General features: G+C 38.8%; 1 protein-coding gene across 1 annotated transcript in view; it reads right to left on the bottom strand.

Annotated features, from left to right (window-relative positions):
* RSPO3 (R-spondin 3) overlaps positions 1–17785 on the bottom strand; it is a 96849-nt gene that overhangs the window by 39841 nt on the left and 39223 nt on the right. The window contains exon 4 of the mRNA XM_023558925.2: positions 17300–17497. Within this exon, the coding sequence (XP_023414693.2) occupies positions 17300–17497 (198 nt within the window). The remainder of the gene's footprint in view (positions 1–17299; positions 17498–17785) is intronic.

Here is a 17785-nt window from a genome sequence, read left to right as displayed (position 1 = left end):
GCCCTTTGCATATTTCATCATAATACTTTACTTTGTCTTCTTGAGCTGCCTTTTAAAATTTTCTGGTCAGTTCTTTTACTTTGTCATTTCTTCCTTTGCTTTAGCTACTCTACGTTCAAGAGCAAGTTTCTCAGACTATCTTCTGACATCCATTTTGGTCTTTCACTTCTGTCTTTTTAATGACCTTTTGCTTTTTTCATGTATTCCACAACTTGTCTGGCCTTTGGTCATTAATGTTCAAAGCTTCAGATCTGTTTTCAAGATAGTCTCTAAATTTAGCTCGGATATATACAAAGGTCATGCTTTGGCTCTATGGATTTGTTTTAGTTTTCTTCAGCTTCAACTTGACCTTGCATAGGAGCAATGGTGGTCTGTTCTGCAGTTGCCCCTGGCCTTGTTCTGACTGATGACATTGAGCGTCTCCATCATCTCTTTCTACAGATTTAGTCGATTTGATTCCTGTGTATGCTGTTGTCGTTAGGTGCAGTCGAGTCAGTTCTGATGCACAGTGACCCTATGCACAACAGAACGAAACAGTGCCCGGTCCTGCGCCATCCCTACAATCGTTGTTATGCTTGAGCTCATTGTTGCAGCCACTGTGTCAATTCATCTTGTTGAGGGTCTTCCTCTTTTCCGCTGACCCTCTACTCCGCCAAGCATGATGTCCTTCTCCAGGGACTGATCCCTCCTGACCACATGTCCAAAGTATGTAAGATGCAGTCTCGCCATCCTTGCCTCTAAGGAGCATTCTGGTTGTACTTCTTCTAAGACAGATTTGTTCGTTCTTTTGGCAGTCCATGGTATATTCAATATTCTTCACCAACACCACAATTCAAGGGCATGAATTCTTCTTCTGTTTTCCTTATTCATTGTCCAGCTTTCACATGCATATGATGTGATTGAAAATACCATGACTTGGGTCAGGTGCACCTTAGTCTTCAAGGTGACACCTTTGCTCTTCAACACTTTGAAGAGGTCCTTTGCAGCAGATTTACCCAATGCAATGCATCTTTTGATTTCTTGACATGACTGTTGATTGTGGATCCAAGTAAAACAAAATCTTTGACAACTTCAATCTTTTTTCCGTTTATCGTGACATTGCTTATTGGTCCAGTTGTGAGGATTTTTTTTTTTTTTAATGTTGAGGTGCAATTCATACTGAAGGCTGTGGTCTTTGATCTTCATTAGTAAGTGCTTCAAGTCCTTTTCACTTTCAGCAAGCAAGGTTGTGTCATCTGCATAACAGAGGTTGTTAAGTCTTCCTCCATATAGTCCAGCTTCTTGTATTATTTGCTCAGCATACAGATTGAATAGGTATGGTGAAAGAATACAACCCTGGCGTGTACCTTTCCTGACTTTAAACCATGCAGTATCCTCTTCTTCTGTCTGAACTGCCTCTTGATCTATGTAAAGGTTCCTCATGAGCACAATTAAATGTTCTGGAATTCCCACTCTTCACAGTGTTATCCATAATTTGTTACGATCCACACAGTCAAATGCCTTTGCATAGTCAATAAAACACAGGTAAACATCCTTCTGGTATTCTCTGTTTCCAGCCAGGATCCATCTGACATCAGCAATGATATCCTTGGTTCCACGTCCTCTTCTGAAACCGGCCTGAATTTCTGGCAGTTCCCTGTCAACATACTGCTCCAGCCATTTTGAATGATCATCAGCAGAATTTTGCTTGCGTGTGATATTAATGATATTGTTCTATAATTTCCACATTCAGTTGGATCACCTTTCTTGGGAAGAGGCATAAATATGGATCTCTTCCAGTCAGTTGGCCAGGAAGCTGTCTTCCATATTTCTTGGCATAGACGAGTGAGCTCCAGTGCTGCATCCATTTGTCAAAACATCTAAATTGATATTCCATCAGTTCCTGGAGCCTTGTTTTTTGCCAATGCCTTCAGAGCAGCTTGGACTTCTTCCTTCAGTACCATTGGTTCCTGATCATATGCTATCTCTTGAAATGGTTGAACATCGACTAATTCTTTCTCCTGTGTAAGCTACTGTTTATGTTGTTGAAAAAAGGTATTTCCAATGAATAGGTCATTAGTTTTGGAAAATTCTATCATGCAATTTCTGGGATCATTTCTATCACCAAGGTCATATTTTCCAGCTACCGATCCTTCTTCATTTCCTACTTTCACATTCTAATCATGAGTAATTGTCAATGCATCTTGATTGCATGTTTGATCAATTTCAGATTGCAGTAGTTGATAAAAATCTTCAATTTCTTGATCTTTGGCATTAGCGTTTGGTGTGTAAATTTGAATAATAGTAATATCCTTGTAAGTGTATGGATATTATCCTATCACTGACAATATTGTACTTCAGGATAGATCTTGAAATGCTCTTTTTGACAATGAATGAGACGCCATTCCAGTTCAATTTGTCTTTCCTGGCATTGCAGACCATATGATTATCTGATTCAAAATGGCCAATACCAGTCCATTTCAGCTCACTAATGCCTTAGATATGTACCTTGAAGCATTCCATTTCATATTTACACAACTTCCGGTTTTCCCAGTTTCATACTTTATACATTCTGCTTTCTGATTATTGGATGTTTGCAGCTGTTTCTTCTCATTTTGAGTTGTGCTGCATTAGCAAAAGAAGGTCCAGAAAGCTTTACTTCATCCATGTCATTTAGGTCGTCTCTACTTTGAGGAGGCAGCTGTTCCCCAGTTGTCTTATGAGTGCCTTCCAACCTGAGTGGTTCATCTTCCAGCAGTGTATCAGGCAATGTTCCCTTGCCATTCATAAGGTTTTCGCTGGCCAATATTTTTAGAAGTATATCTCCAGGTTCTTCTTCTTAGTCTGTCTTAGTCCGGAAGCTCTGCTGAAACCTGTTCACCATGGGTGATTCTGCTAGTATTTGAAGTACTGGTGGCATAGCTTCCAGCACTTCTTTAAAGTGTTGAAAAGCAAATGCTCTTTAGAAGCAAGGATGGTGAGACTGTGTCTTACATACTTTGGACATGTTGTTAGGAGGGATCAGTCCTTGGAGAAGGACATCATGCTTGGTAAAGCACAGGGTCAGAGGAGAAGAGGAAGACCCTCAACAAGGTGGACTGACACAGTGGCTGCAACAATGGACTCAAGCCTAACAACAACTGTAAGGATGGCACAGGACTGGGCAGTATTTTGTTCTGTTGTGCATAGGGTCACTATGAGTTGGAACTGACTCGACGGCACCTAACAACAACAACAACAAGATTCCAGCATCACAGCAATATGAAAGCCACCACAGTAGACAAACTGACTACTGAGTAGTGGGTTATCTAATTAGCTGTCTACTAATTACATTATAGGAGTCCCTGAGTGGCACAAAGTTTTAAGCACTTAACTACTAACTGAAAGGTCGGTAGTTCAAACTCACGTATAGGTAGGTGCCTCAGAAGAAAGGCCTGGTGATCTGCATCTGAAACCTCACAGACTTGAAACCCCTATGGACTGCAGTTTTACTCTGCAATACATGGGGCCACCATTAGTTGGAATTGACTCAAGAGCTACTGATTTGTTTTTTACTTCTTTTGGCTTAATTACTTTATGGAAAACTAGTTTTTTTTTTTTTTTTTTCAACTAGGACAATGATTCCCCCTCATAGGTTAATAAGACATTATCTGCTGATTTTATGCATGCATACATTTTCATATCTGTTTTATTTTTAGAATTAGCAATTATTGCTATTTCCCAAATGTGAGTTCAGTATCTTATTTCCTTGCCTAAAATGTGAAACTTTTCAAAAAAAATCAGTGAAAGGTAAGTAGAATTATGCTTCCAGATATTAGAGTTCATGTAATGCAAAAGCAATAGGGATAGCTCAGTTTAAAACGGACATACTTTGCACTGAGATATAAAATGCAGTTGGACTCTACTCAGAAACTCTTCCCTAAATCTGATCCTTTGCAAAAATAGGAAAAGCAGGCTTTTCCAGCAGAAACAACAAATGAACAAAACCACGCTTTATAAGGCAGATTTCTCAATTATGGCAGCCTGGGCTCACAGAAGCTAGAGTTATGACCTGCTGGTGTATACACAGCATAAACACAAGAGTTCAGTAATTGGGTTTAGTTAATTTGAAAGTTTCAGTGGCCTGGTGCATAACCAAGCAAAAGGTCATTACCCACACTGGTGCATTTCACACAGAACACTCAGCAGCCAGAAATGGACGTGGACATGTCTTTACTTAAGACTGCACAAATCAATCCTGGAAACCATTCTTATGAGTAGTGGATTCTTTTTCCATTAATTTCAAAGCCAGTTTACGCACATAAAAACATCTCTAAAAAATCCAGATAAACCAAACAAAAGTTAGGTACGTTAGAATATTGCTAGGATTATGTTATACATGCCTGTCCAGTCTAAACTAGATGGAAAAAAATTTTTTGGTTACTTTCCCTCACTTGGAGTCCCGGTGGCACTGTGGTTAAGTGTTTAGCTGTTAACCAAAAGGTTGACAGTTCGAATCCACCAGCTGTTCCATGGAAACCCTATGGGGCAGTTCTACTCTGTCCTTTAGGGTCACTATGAGTCAGAATCGACAAGCTGGCAATGGGTTTTATTTTCTTTTTCCCTAACTTAATTTTTTTTTTCACAAATATTGTAGAGGAACTATCTTGGAGAACAGATACTTTCAGACTTGGTAAATTCTAAGAACAACTTTTTTTTGAGGGGGGCTATGTACCTCTGTGTTTTTGTCAGCCTAAGCACCCTTATTTCTAAGTAGAACCACCATTCAAAATGGCCCTCTTGTTCCTTGGCTTCAATGGTGGGCACGTGACTTATGCATAGCAGTCATAGTCCCTCAATTCCGCTGCCATGGTGAATGGTTCAAGGGGTGGATATGTGATGCAGGCAGGGCCAGTTTGAGTTCTTTCCTGAGGCTGGATGAATAGATATTGAAAGAGAGAAAGCCTATTCTTGGTACGCTCCCATTCATGATGATAAAAATGATACAGTTTAATGTAAATGGGTTTCGTTTTAATGATGTCACAGAACTTAATTGTAATCTGGTTGTATTTGCTTTGATCTCAACTCTTGAGAGGCCTAAGGACAACATATCTAGTCCTTTCTGTTAGTCTATAACAATCTACAAAATTAGTCTGTAATGCTTCTATGAAAAAGCTGCTGGAGTAGATAAAAAGAGATGATAATGACCTATGGAAAGAATAATACTTTTGTGCCTTCAAATATGGGATGTTTTCTGTGCCAAAGTGGGCTCAGCGACATAAGCAGTTTCAAGAAGTAACGGTATTAGGGTGGTGGGAAGGAGGACAGGAGCATGAAAGCAGAAAGTATTTTTCTGTTGGAGAAATGTTTGCTTTGTAATTAGCAAAGGACAACAAGGCCCTTTTGGAAACTATATTTGGGGGTCCAGAATTTAAATTTATGCTGATGCTCTCAGAGTTTCTCTCTAGGGAACCCTCTTAATTGGCAGGGATCTCAGTTGGCTAGGACAGGTTACAAATGGGGCCAAAGTCGTACAGTCATTTCTCCCAAGGGCCAGTTAACTAAGCTCTGTTCCAGAGCCACAAGCTGTATCTTTAACCCCATTTAGTCATCTTACAAACACATACTAGCACTTCAAAATGGTAGAGAAAAGGAAAAAAAAAAAAAAACCCATTGTTGTTGAGTCGATTTCGACTGGCAGCGACCCTACAGGGCAGAGTAGAACTGTCCCATAGGGATTCCAAGGAGCAGCTCGTGGATTCGAACTACTGACCTTTTGGTTAGCAGCCGAGTTCTTAACTACTGTGCCACCAGGGCTCGATATGTATATATATAGCCTTGAGACCAACAAAAAATAGGCAGAGATATTTTATCTTTGTCAGTGTAAATAAATATCTTTGTAAATGTTGTTAATGAACTCTAATGAAGGCTGCAGACACTGATGGAACAAGTCACAGAGATGAAAACTGTCAAAACAGGTATATGCTACAGTTGAGCTGATCATTGATGGTCATAACCTGTGGACCCACATAAACCATGATGCTGATATCTAGAATATAAGATCCATGGTGGCAGGAACTTTTGTCTCTCTTGTTCACTGATGTAGCCCCAGTACCTAAGAGTGCCTGACACACCAAAACCAAACTGAACCTGTTGCTGTTGAGTCATTCCAACTCATAGCGACCCTATAGGACAGGGTAGAACTGCCCCATAGGGTTTCCAAGGAGCACCCAGTGGATTCAAACTCCCGACCTTTTAGTTAGCAGCCGTGCTCTTAACCACTGTGCCACCAAACTTCACCTGACATACAGTTAGTGCTTATTAAGTATTTGCTAAGTGTATGAATTTATCTTAGTCTGGCCTCTTATTTATTCTTTGTATTCTGCTCTTTATAAATTGGAATGTATAATACAGATGATTTCCTATATGACATAACATCTCCTGTATCAACCATTTGACTGTGTTTTTACAAAGGAAGAGACACTATCTTAGAAAGCAAGAGATTGTTGAATGAATGAGTAATCAGACTCTTCAAATTGCAAACAAAAGAAAGACCTCTGCGGTAGATTACAAAAATGGTTATAATTTTCCACTCCTCACTGTAAATCGATGCTCCCTTGCAAAGTAACTGTGGCTTCTCCCAACAAGAGGTGAAATCTATTTCTTCAACTCTTGAATCAGGTCTGGCCTTGTGACTTGCATAGGTTAAAAGAATGTGGGGAAAGTGAAATTGTGCCAGTTCTGTGCCTAGCCTCAATAGGAATTTCTTCTCCTCTCCCTCTTGGAACACTGTAGACTCTTAGCCAAAGTGATGATAATAGAAAAACAGCAGATTCCCCAGTTCCTCAGCCAGCCAACCACATGAGGAGCCTAGCCAAGGTCAGAATTGCCAGGTGGATCTCAGTCCAAACTGCCCACCCACAGAGTGTTAAACAAATGGTTGTTATCTTAAGCTTTTATGTTTTAGAATTATTTGTTATGCAGCAAAAACTAACTAAAACAATTTCACTTTCATGCACAGGGTCTAAACAATGGCAAAATCACTGTATATTTTGTGTACTACAGCTATCACTCTGTTCAATAACCTGATCACTGTGAATCATGTTACACACACCAATGGGTAAAAGAACATTAAACAAAACAAAAAGCCCTGGCTGTTGAGTCAATTTGACTCATAGCGACCCTTATAGGACAGAGTAGAACTGCCCCATAGGGCTTCCAAGGAGTGGCTGGTGGATTTGAACTGCTGACCTTTTGGTTAGCAGCCAAACACTTAACTACTGTGCCACCAGGCCCTGCTCCCCCAACTAAAAAAAAAAAAAAAAAGCATTAGGTGTTGCTAAACATGACAAAAAAGAAATCTTAGAAATATAGACACTTTCAAGGGTGATATATCGGTTGTCTTATAATGGGGACGCTGAGGTACACAGCAACATAGCAGAGAAGCCATTGCAGAAAGGAAGGGAATGCACAGATCATAGTAACATTTAAGTATTTCTTTGAATATACATGTAACCACCGTGAATGATGTCCCCAAAATCTCAGGGAATATGCAATAATAGAATGATATGAACTCGATCTTAATTTTAAAGAGATAATCACTGTTGGTTGAGTCGTAAAGAATAGTATAGTACCCAGGACTGCAAGTATGAAAGAAAAAGGCTTCACATATTCTGCAGAGATTTTTCTTCAACCTTGAGAAGTTACAAACGTACAACAGAGAAGTAAAATGTGTTAGGGGTAAGAAATTTAATGTCATTTCACTTTTTCTGCATCTATTCAAGTGCTGACTGTGGTCCTCCTTCATTATTATATAGAGGAGTCACCTGTATATATTAACGATCTTGGTGTGTGTGTATGGTCGTCAATCCACAAACCTGGGCAACAGAGAATCCTTGCAAAGGCCCTGTCATTGCCATGTCAACTCCAGAGGAAACAATGAGAAGCTGGGGCCTGTCTCTGAAGTTATATGAATAATAAATTCTGACACATGTCCACTGAGTTTGCAAGCTGATTCGATTGCTTCAAGAATTAAATTGGAGTTGGTGGGAAAGCAACAAAATGAAGGAAGAGTTGAGTAACATAGCCAAGAAGAAAAACACAATCAAGACAAGGAATAGGTCATGAATGAACACGACTAGAAAACATCTGAAGACGAAACATGTTTTTATGAGGCCTTTAGAGATTAGTGATGCCTAAAACCAAGCCCACTGCTGTCAAGTTAATTCCAGCTCGTAGCGATTTTATAGGGCAGAGTAAACTGTCCCATAGGGTTTTCAAGGCTGTAAATCCTTACAGAACCAGACTGCAACATCTTTCTCCCACGTAGTGGCTGGTGGTTTGAACCGCTGACCTTTCAGTTAGCAGCTGAGTGCCTAACCAGGGCTCCAGTAGTGGTACCTACACCCTTTCAAAAGTCCTGGTGGGACAATGTTTAAGTGCTTGGCCGCTAACTGAAAGATTGACAGTTTGAACCAATCCAGTGACTGCGGGAGAAAGACCTGGTGATCTGCTGCTATAAAAATAACAGCCTAGAAAATTCCATGGAGCAGTTCTACCCTGTCACATGGGGTCGCCATAAGTCAAAATCTACTCGATGGCACCTAACAACAACATAAGACCCTTTCAAAGGAAATAGTACACTTGAATCATTATTACAAGTCTAATATTTAAAACAGGAGTGGCATATACAAACTGTAATCTTTCAATCAGTAACAGTTTATACCATAAATTGATTCTATTATTCACAAATTTAGAGAGACAAAATTCTGAAGTATTTGGTTGAACCATACGAAACTGTAAATATTCAACCATTTGCAACCATTTGCATATGAAATGGAAATTTCATATGGTTCACGAGCAATTAAAAAAAAGCAAAACTAGTTGCTGTTGAGTGGATTCCAACTCCTCCATAAACAGATAGTTAAGAGAGTATTAAAAAACAAAACAAAACAAAACATGGCTTCTTATTGTTGTTGGTTGGTGCCATCGAGTGGGTTCTGACTCATAGCAACCCTATGTACAACCAGACCAGACAAAACACTGCCCAGTCCTGCACCATCCTCACAATCATTGCTATGTTTGAGCCCATTGTTGCAGCCATTAAGTCAATCCATCTCACTGACAGTCTTCCTCTTTTCCACTGACCCTCTACTTTACCAAGCATGATGTCCTTCTCCAGGGTCTGTCCCTCCAGATAACATGTCCAAAATATGAGAGAAAATGTCTGGCCATCCTCGCTCCAAGGAACAGTCTGGCTCTGTTCTTTCAAGACAGACTTGTTCATTCTTCTGGCAGTCCGTTCAATATTCTTCACCCACACCATAATTCAAAGACATCAATTCTTCTTTGGTCTTCCCTGTTCATTGTCCAACTTTCAGGTGCACATAAGGCAATTGAAAACACCATGGCTTGGGTCAGGTGCACTTTAGTCCTCAAAGTGTTATCTTTGCTTTTCAACACTTTAACGAGGTCTTTTGCTGCACATTTGCCTAATGCAATCAATGTGCCATTTGATTTTTAGACAGCTGCTCCCATGGATGTTGATTGTGGATCAAAGTAAAATGAAATCCTTGGCAACTTCAATCTTTTCTGTTTATCATGATGTTGCTTATTGGTCCAGTTGTGAGGATTTTTGTTTTATGCTGAGGTGTAATCTATACTGAAGGCTGCAGTCTTTGATCTTCACCAGTAAGTGCTTCAAGTCCTTTTCTCTTTCAGCAAGCAAAGTTGTGTCACCTGCATATTGTAGGTTGCTAATGAGTCTTCCTCCAATCCTGACGCCCCGTTCTTCTTCATATAGTCCAGCTTCTTGGATTATTTGCTCAGCATATGTATTGAATAAGTAAAGTGAAAGGATAGAACCCTGAAGCACACCTTCCCTGATTTTGAACCACACAGTACCCCCTTGTTCTGTTCCAATGACTGCCTCTTGATCTACGTACAGGTTCCGCATGAGCACAATTCAGTGTTCTGGAATTCTCACCCTCTGCAATGCTAGCCATAATTTGTTATGATCCACACAGTCGAATGCCTTTTCATAGTCAATAAAACACAGGTAAACACCTTTCTGGTATTCTCTGCTTTCAAACAAGATCCATCTGACTTACCGATGATATCCCTCATTTCACATGCTTTACTGAATCCAGCTTGAATTTCTGTAAGTTCCCTGTTGATGTACTACTGTAACTATTTTTGAATTATCTTCAGGAAAACTTTACTTATGTGTAATATTAGTAATTTTGTTTAATAATTTCTGCATTCTGTTGTATCACCTTTCTTTGGAATGGGCACAAATATGGATCTCTCTAAGTCAGTTGGCCAGGTAACTGTCTTCCAAATTTCTTGGCATAGATGAGTGAGCACCTCCAACCACAAAATTAATCTTGGTGTAGAGAAAAAAGTCAAATAGTGATTAAACACCTGGCAGGCCTTACCACTGAGGACGTTAAATGAAAAATTGGGCTGTGGTTTTAAAAGAAAGTATGTACATTTATGTCCCTGGTTGTACAAATGGTTTGCACCGGACTACTAAAAGGTGGCAATTCCAACTCACCCAGTAGCATGGTGGAGGAATGGCCCGGTGATCTGCTTCCACAAAGATTACAGCAAAGAAAATCCTATGGAGCAGTTCTACTCTGACATACATTGGGTAGCCATAAATTGGAATCAGCTTGATGCCAATGGGTTTGGGTTTTTTGAATATACATCTATAATAAGAAATGCCTCTCTTAGAGCAAGGGGTGCTGTATACTACAATGGACTACTTTTCTTAGAGGTTTTAAATATGGCTGAATATTTTTGTGTACCACAGGATATTTTAAATTAAAAGAATATTATTTTTTAGTAAAATTGATTGAGTAGCAAAATTTCCACCCTTGTTCCACCATTTGGTCCTTATTACCAAAGTTTCCCACCATAGCCAGGTTATTAGTGGCAGCAACTGATCCTCCCCAGAATCTTAATAAGCATCTCATTTGGGTAGGGATGACTAGGCCACCAAAAGGGATAACTAAGGGAGATTAATGAGTTTATACTAGGGTTTCTTATCCTTAACATTATTAACACATCATTCTTGTTGTCTGGGGCTGTAGTAAGGAGCCCTGGTGATGCAGTGGTTAAGAACTTGGCTGCTAACTGAAAGGTCGGCAGTTTGAACCCATCAGACACTCTGGGGGAGAAAGATGTGGCAATCTGCTTCAGTAAAGATTTACAGGCTTGGAAACCCTATGGAGCAGTTCTACTCTGTCCTACAGGGTTGCTATGAGTTGGAATCAACTTCACAACAATGGGTTTGGTTTGGTTTTGGGTTTGGGAATGTCCTATGCATTACAGGATGTTGAGCAGAATCCCCTGGCTTCTATCCACTAGATTCCAGTAGCACCATGTCTCCCCAAGTCATGATGACAATAAAAAATGTCCCCTGAGGGCTGCAAAATTCTCCCCAAATGAGAACCACAGTCTCTGGCTCCACTCTCATTTCAGTTCTGTACTTTGTTGATTTTTCTCTGACTTATGTTGAAGGGTGTCTGTGTAGGGATAGAGCAGAAAGCTCCCAGCATCCAGTGCTTAAAAAGGTTGAGTGTTTGTAGGCCAGCTGGCCTTCTTCCATGAGGTGAAGGTGAGGAGAGGATATAATGCAAATATTCTAAGCCAGTTGGCATCCTACAATTTTGAGCAAATGGATCCATCTATTTGGATTTTGATGAACTGTTTTGAGAATCCTGGCTAAACGTCTTGCTTTGAAATTGAATGAATATTTAACATAAATGCTTCCTATAAAAAAATTCAACTACATAGCACTGGAGTAGTTATAAAAAATTTTTGAAGTAAACTTTTTTTTTTTTTTAAGGGACAGAGGAGCAAACCTAAGAATAGAGCAGATTTATTGTCATTATTTTTTAGTTTGATTTATTAAAATTGATTGTACTATAATTTTAAATATAGTACTCATGATAAACATAATGCATAAGTATAAAACCGGTATTTGAGGGTACAATTAATAACAATTTATAAGTTAACTTTGCATAAGTTCCTTTATGTAAAGGTTAGTAGACTTTTACTTTAATTTTGGCAAAGCATATAAACTGACCTACAATCTATTCAAATCAATGCAATAATGTAACAATTCACACTTGTTTCTTCCCTGGAAACATTCCTGGACATTTTGGCTTTTTTTATTGTAATGAATTCTTTCTGTCCTTCTTTGCTAGACTGGATGTTAGATCTTCTTTACTTCAGGAAATTAGACCTGCCCCCATTTTTTCTATGACTCAGTTCTCTCTTCTTTCGATCCCAAGAACATATCTGTGAGGAAAAATTTTAACTTTACCCAAAGGATTTGGGCTTTGTCCTTGGTTCCTGAGAGATAAGCTCTAAAACCTTGGAGTTTCCCCCAATGACTGAAGTGTCTTTGATGAGGATTCAAGACCACACCTAAAGGTTTTGGGTCATGTTGAGTGGTTGTTGACTATGCCAGAAAGACCCACAGTGCCATGCAACATTGATCTCGTGATATGGACCTCCTGATATTGACCTTGTGATATCACATGGCCTCAGGGGAATGGGGCTAGAGTTTGATTTATATGAGACCCCCTAGTAAAAGCTCTGGACAATGAATTTCCAAGGGATTCCTGGTTGGTGAAAGAAATCTGTCCTCGGGAAGGTAACGCGGCATGGCTTCTTTGGGACATGGAAGCTCCCTCCCAGACCTCACCCTATGAGTCTCTTCTTTGTGCTAATCCTAATTCGTATTCTTTATAATGAAGCTGTAATTGTAAGTATAGTACTTTTCCATGAGTTCTGTTAGTCGTTCTGGCAAAGTATCAAACCTGTGGAGGAAGTAGGAGCCGGCATGTTAGGAGAGGGTAAAGGGAAGGGAATCCCTGTATTTGTAGACAGCAGATCAGAAGTGAAGGTGTTGTGTGAACTCCCAAAGTTGCAGCTGGCATCAGTCTGGAGGACTGTGTCCTTTAACTTGCGAGGTTGCCCAGCCAGGGTGGTTATTGTCAGACAAAGAAGTGCTACATGTACAGAGGTGTCAGTACAGAAGTGGAACAGTTGGGTGGTGTCTTAAGCTGGGTTCTCTAGAGACACAAAACCAGTAAAGCCTGTAATATCTATATAGAAAGATTTATATCAAGGAAGTGGCTCACACAGTTGTAGAAGCTGGAACATCCCAAATCCATGGGTCAGGCTGAAGACTTTTCCTGATTCACGAAGCTGCATGGGTTGGCGAACCCAAGATCAGCAGGTCAGACAGCAGTGTTCTTGTTCAAAGGCTGCAAAAATCGATGAATCCCAAGATCGGCAGGCAAGATGGCAGATAAGCTGCAAGCTCAAATCCCAAGAATTGCAGATCAGGTGAACTGAAGCCAGCTGCAGGATCCAGAGTAAGCAAAAGCCCGCAAGACTTATCAGAGAGTCCACCTATATTGGATGCAGGCCACATCCCAAGGACGCTCCTTTTCAACTGACTGGCTACTCACAGCAGATCCCAACATGGAGGTGATCACATTATATATATCAAATCTCATCATGGAACTGATCACATCATCATACGACTGACAAACTACATCCTAACTGCCAAACCACTGAGAATCATGGCTCAGCCAAGTTGACACACAACCTTAACGATCACAGGAGTCGAACTGAATTGAATGTATTTGGTTGATCTTTACAATGACCTACCTGTAATTAATGAGTATCTTCTTAATGCATTTAGCCACAGAGTGAAATTCTTCATTCTTTGTGAATTGCCTGAAAACTCACCTATGGGAATTTCTCTTCAGTTAATCAGAGGAATTTACAAATGAATGAGAAACATGTTTGGTGACTTTCTTTCCTCACCAAAAAAATACCCTTTTGCATCAAATCAGAAACACATATATCTCCCTGTCCTGTTTTACTTCCTCTTATTTAAGATGGTTACACTCAGTACATCAAAACAATCAAAAATATATATCGACAATCATTGAAAGTGCACTTTCTCTTTCCTTACTCCTATTTTAATATGCTGTCTTAATGTATAGACTAGTCTAGATGTTAGGCTTTATAATATCTTAAGATATATGTTATTTATCTTGATATTTCAAATTGAGATAGGCTCAAACTAGAAGTAATTGTAATAAGGGGAGGATAACCCAGTAAGCAAGGTAAGCATAGGCTTGCTTGTGCTTACTTACTATTCTGTAGTGAACAATTTCACATTTTTCATCATATCAAAGATTCTGGGTCTAGGTATGGCTGGCATCTGTCTCTCTCCCAACCCCATAGTACCTTCCTGCAGAATCAAAGCCTCTTTTCAAATTTATAGTCCCTGACAGGCGGATGACCCAGTAAGCAAGGTAAGCACAGGTTACTTGTGCTTACTTACTAATTTCATACGTGAAATTGTTCACTACAGATGATCTGGTAAGCAAGGTAAGCGCTGTGCTTACCTTGCCTATTGGATAATTTCCCCCCGGCTTGGGGTAATTTTCGTATTATAATGTGATGTTTGGTTTAGTGAGGTGTCCAGAGGTCATAATTACATTCTATTTGGTTTCTTCATGTTCGAATAGGAGCTTTGATAAGTGACTGTTAGGAGCATTTAAGGAAAATGTTAAGATACAGAAGTGGGGAATGAAGGCAAAAGTAACTTCCTTCCTACCTTACATTTCTGGACTATTTGAGAAAAATTTTTGGCATATAAAAAGATGAATGAAGATTAAATAAAAGTGGAGCTAAATCTGGAATTTAATTAGGCACGTGACCCACATTCTCTTTTCAGTACTCTTTGTATGATCAAATTTGAAAAAGAATGCACACTTGAATTTTTCTAGATGTATAAAGTTTTGTTTGCAAATGTACAATGTCACTGTATTCTACTGAAAGCGGACAGGAAAGACCAGAAAGAAATCTTACACAAAGTCACAGGTTACTATTTTAAACCTGTGGCATTATTTATCTTATCAGTTACTAGTTATACCCACTGCCATCAAGTCAATGCCAACTCATAGTGACCCTATAGGACAGAGTAGAACTGCCCCATAGAGTTTCAAGGAGCACCAGGTGGTTTCAAACTGCCAACCTCTTGGTTAGCAGCCATAGCACTTTAACCACTACGCCACCGGGGTTTCCTTACTAGTTATAAGAACTGACATTTCCAATGTTATTATTTAAGTCAAGTGTTGGCAAAAAAATATTAAAAGACCACATTCTCAAATAAAAGAAGTACAACATAATTAGTATTATAATTTAAGTTTTCTACTGGGTGAGCTTTTTTGCACTTATGTTAAAAGCAAAATGTGCCGAATACTAATTAGTAATTTAGAATATTTGTGGAAAGAATAAAATGAGCAAAGACCACCTGTAAGTCATTAAATTTCAAGAAAATTTAGTAAACATAAGTAAATGTACAACTATGGGACATACCAACAAGCAGAGTGATGAAATATTTGATTTCCAAATCCAACTTTTAAAATCTAAGATGTTTTAAATTAATTGGTAACAAATGCCAGAAAGACCTTTTTCACTAGCCAACTTTCATTCCTTAAACTAAGTTTTAATCAAAACCTCTTACAAATTTACAAAAGCTTGAAGTTCTCTTTAAAATGACCTTTGCCTTCAAGAATTTCATCACATTAACTACTTGGTTATTAATGGCAACAACAGGCTCTATATATTCTGGAGATGGACAATTTTCTTGGTAGAGTGAAAGAACACTTTTCAAAGTACTGGTGAACCAAATTATTTCTTGTACAAGCAGTGTTTGAATTTGCACAGTACCATCTTCTGAGTTCCCATTGAACTTTATTCACATGTCTATAATCTCCATTACTATGTGATATTGTGATTATCTGTTTAAACATCTCAAACCTCCACTGGACTCTGAGTGTACCTTCACGGTAGAAGAGTACAGTACACCCACTCCTCACCGTATCGACTTGGTTAGGTTCCAAAGACCAGGTTATTATACAAAAATTGGCATTATGAGAAAAGGGAGGATGATCATATCAGATCACGAAATGGAGGATGACTACATCATTACATAACTGCAAAATTACATTATTACATAGCTGCCAAACCACTGAGAATCACAGCCCACCCAAGGTGACAAATAACCTTAACCACCACAGCCAGCACTACTCTCGCCTTGCTCCCTGGTGTTCATTACTGCCAGACGTACATCGTAAATTTGCAAAATAGTAGAATAGTAGATTTTATCACTATTGTCATAAATGCGAAATACTGAATAACAAGATAGTCGATAAGTGAGGACTAGCTGTATTCAGTTCTGAATCCCCAAGGTTTAGCACTGTGTGTGGCATAAAATAAGAGCTCATTAAAACTGTGCTAAATGAATGAATAAGTTAAGCAATTTCAACTACTCTTATTTCAAGTTGCAATTAATTGAGAAGATAATTTATAGCCTCACCAGACAACTACCAATAGTTATATAAAGCTGCAAATATATTTGTAGGCAGTGATGCTGAGGACAGTAATGTGAAAGATATAAAAATGATATTTCAATGGTCAACAACCGTGGTTCTTCTAAATGGAAATTTAATAACCCTTGGGCATCATAACCCAACCCAACATAAAAAACCCAACATAGGAAATGGTATATTTCCCCTTGGCGATCTTAAGACTTAAGAACCAGGCTCTGACACAGAATTATTTAATTTTGATCTAAAAGATTCTATAATCTGGTATGCAAATATAAATTGTAATACATTTTTTGTATTTTAAAATATTTTTTATAATTAAAAAATCTGAGTGTAGAATGTCATTAATGGCTGTAGTATATTCACAAAAAATATGCCCTTGTTCATTTATTTCAAACATAAAGCCAGTATTAAAAATATCTGTCCATTTAAGTATTTTAAAAACCCTATATAATCTGTGAAATATATTTAGCTAAGAAGTTTGCAATTTAATTGCCCTGTTTTGGTTTGTAGGTAAGAAGGAAAGGAGTAAATAGATGGCTGATGTCTCTTCACCGTGGACTTGTACCAAATGGCATTGGGTCTTGAGTTTTTGAGGCTTCCCCCAAAGTTTTCTAGGCACTAGGAAGGTGGATGTTGGGAAAGATAATAGTCCAAATGCCTATTATACAGTTCTGATTGTTAGAATTCAATTAACACTCTTTGTAGTAGTCTAAAGTTCTGAGATCAGGTTATATTTTTTAAAACTGCAGTGTCTATAGTCTTTAATTTACAGCTGGCATAGTCTTTGTTCAGTATATATTGTAGGGTTTTAGACATGAATGATAATGTTAAATGTCTCCCAAGAAATAAAGTGAATTTATGCATCAAATTATGAAGATTCATGCAAGCACATTTTGTTAATATGGCTGTACCTCTTTCTCCCTTTTGACACTTCTTTCTCTGCACTGTACACTTTCTTGTCTCACTGGTGGGTGGACACAGGTTACCCTTTGCTGAAGGATGCTGTACTATTTCTCGGGCTCGTGTCTCAGTCCCTCTTTTGAAGCCACATGTTTTTCCTTTCTTCATGCATGGACTCCAAGGACTCCATTCACTGGCCTCACAGTGCACTGAAATGGCAGAAACCACTTTCACTATTGTTAAATAAAGAAAACGTTTGCTTCCATCAATACTTAACCAAATTTGAACAGAAATCCTGCAGACCAAAGTTGGGCAAGATGACTTAAAGATAAAACAAAGAGAAAGAGAAAGGCAAGAATAGAATGTTTTCAGTGTTTTAGTACCACACTATCAGGTAGACTCATCCTTGCATTGGGCTTACTTTTTACTCTAGATTGAGTTAGCCCCGTCACTAAAGTAATTACTCACAATTGGCCAGTGCTTTACCATTTCCAGAG

Source organism: Loxodonta africana, chromosome 1 (genome assembly GCF_030014295.1).
Source record: "Loxodonta africana isolate mLoxAfr1 chromosome 1, mLoxAfr1.hap2, whole genome shotgun sequence".
Taxonomy (NCBI): Eukaryota; Metazoa; Chordata; class Mammalia; order Proboscidea; family Elephantidae; genus Loxodonta; species Loxodonta africana.
This window is presented reverse-complemented; position numbering and strand designations above follow the sequence as displayed.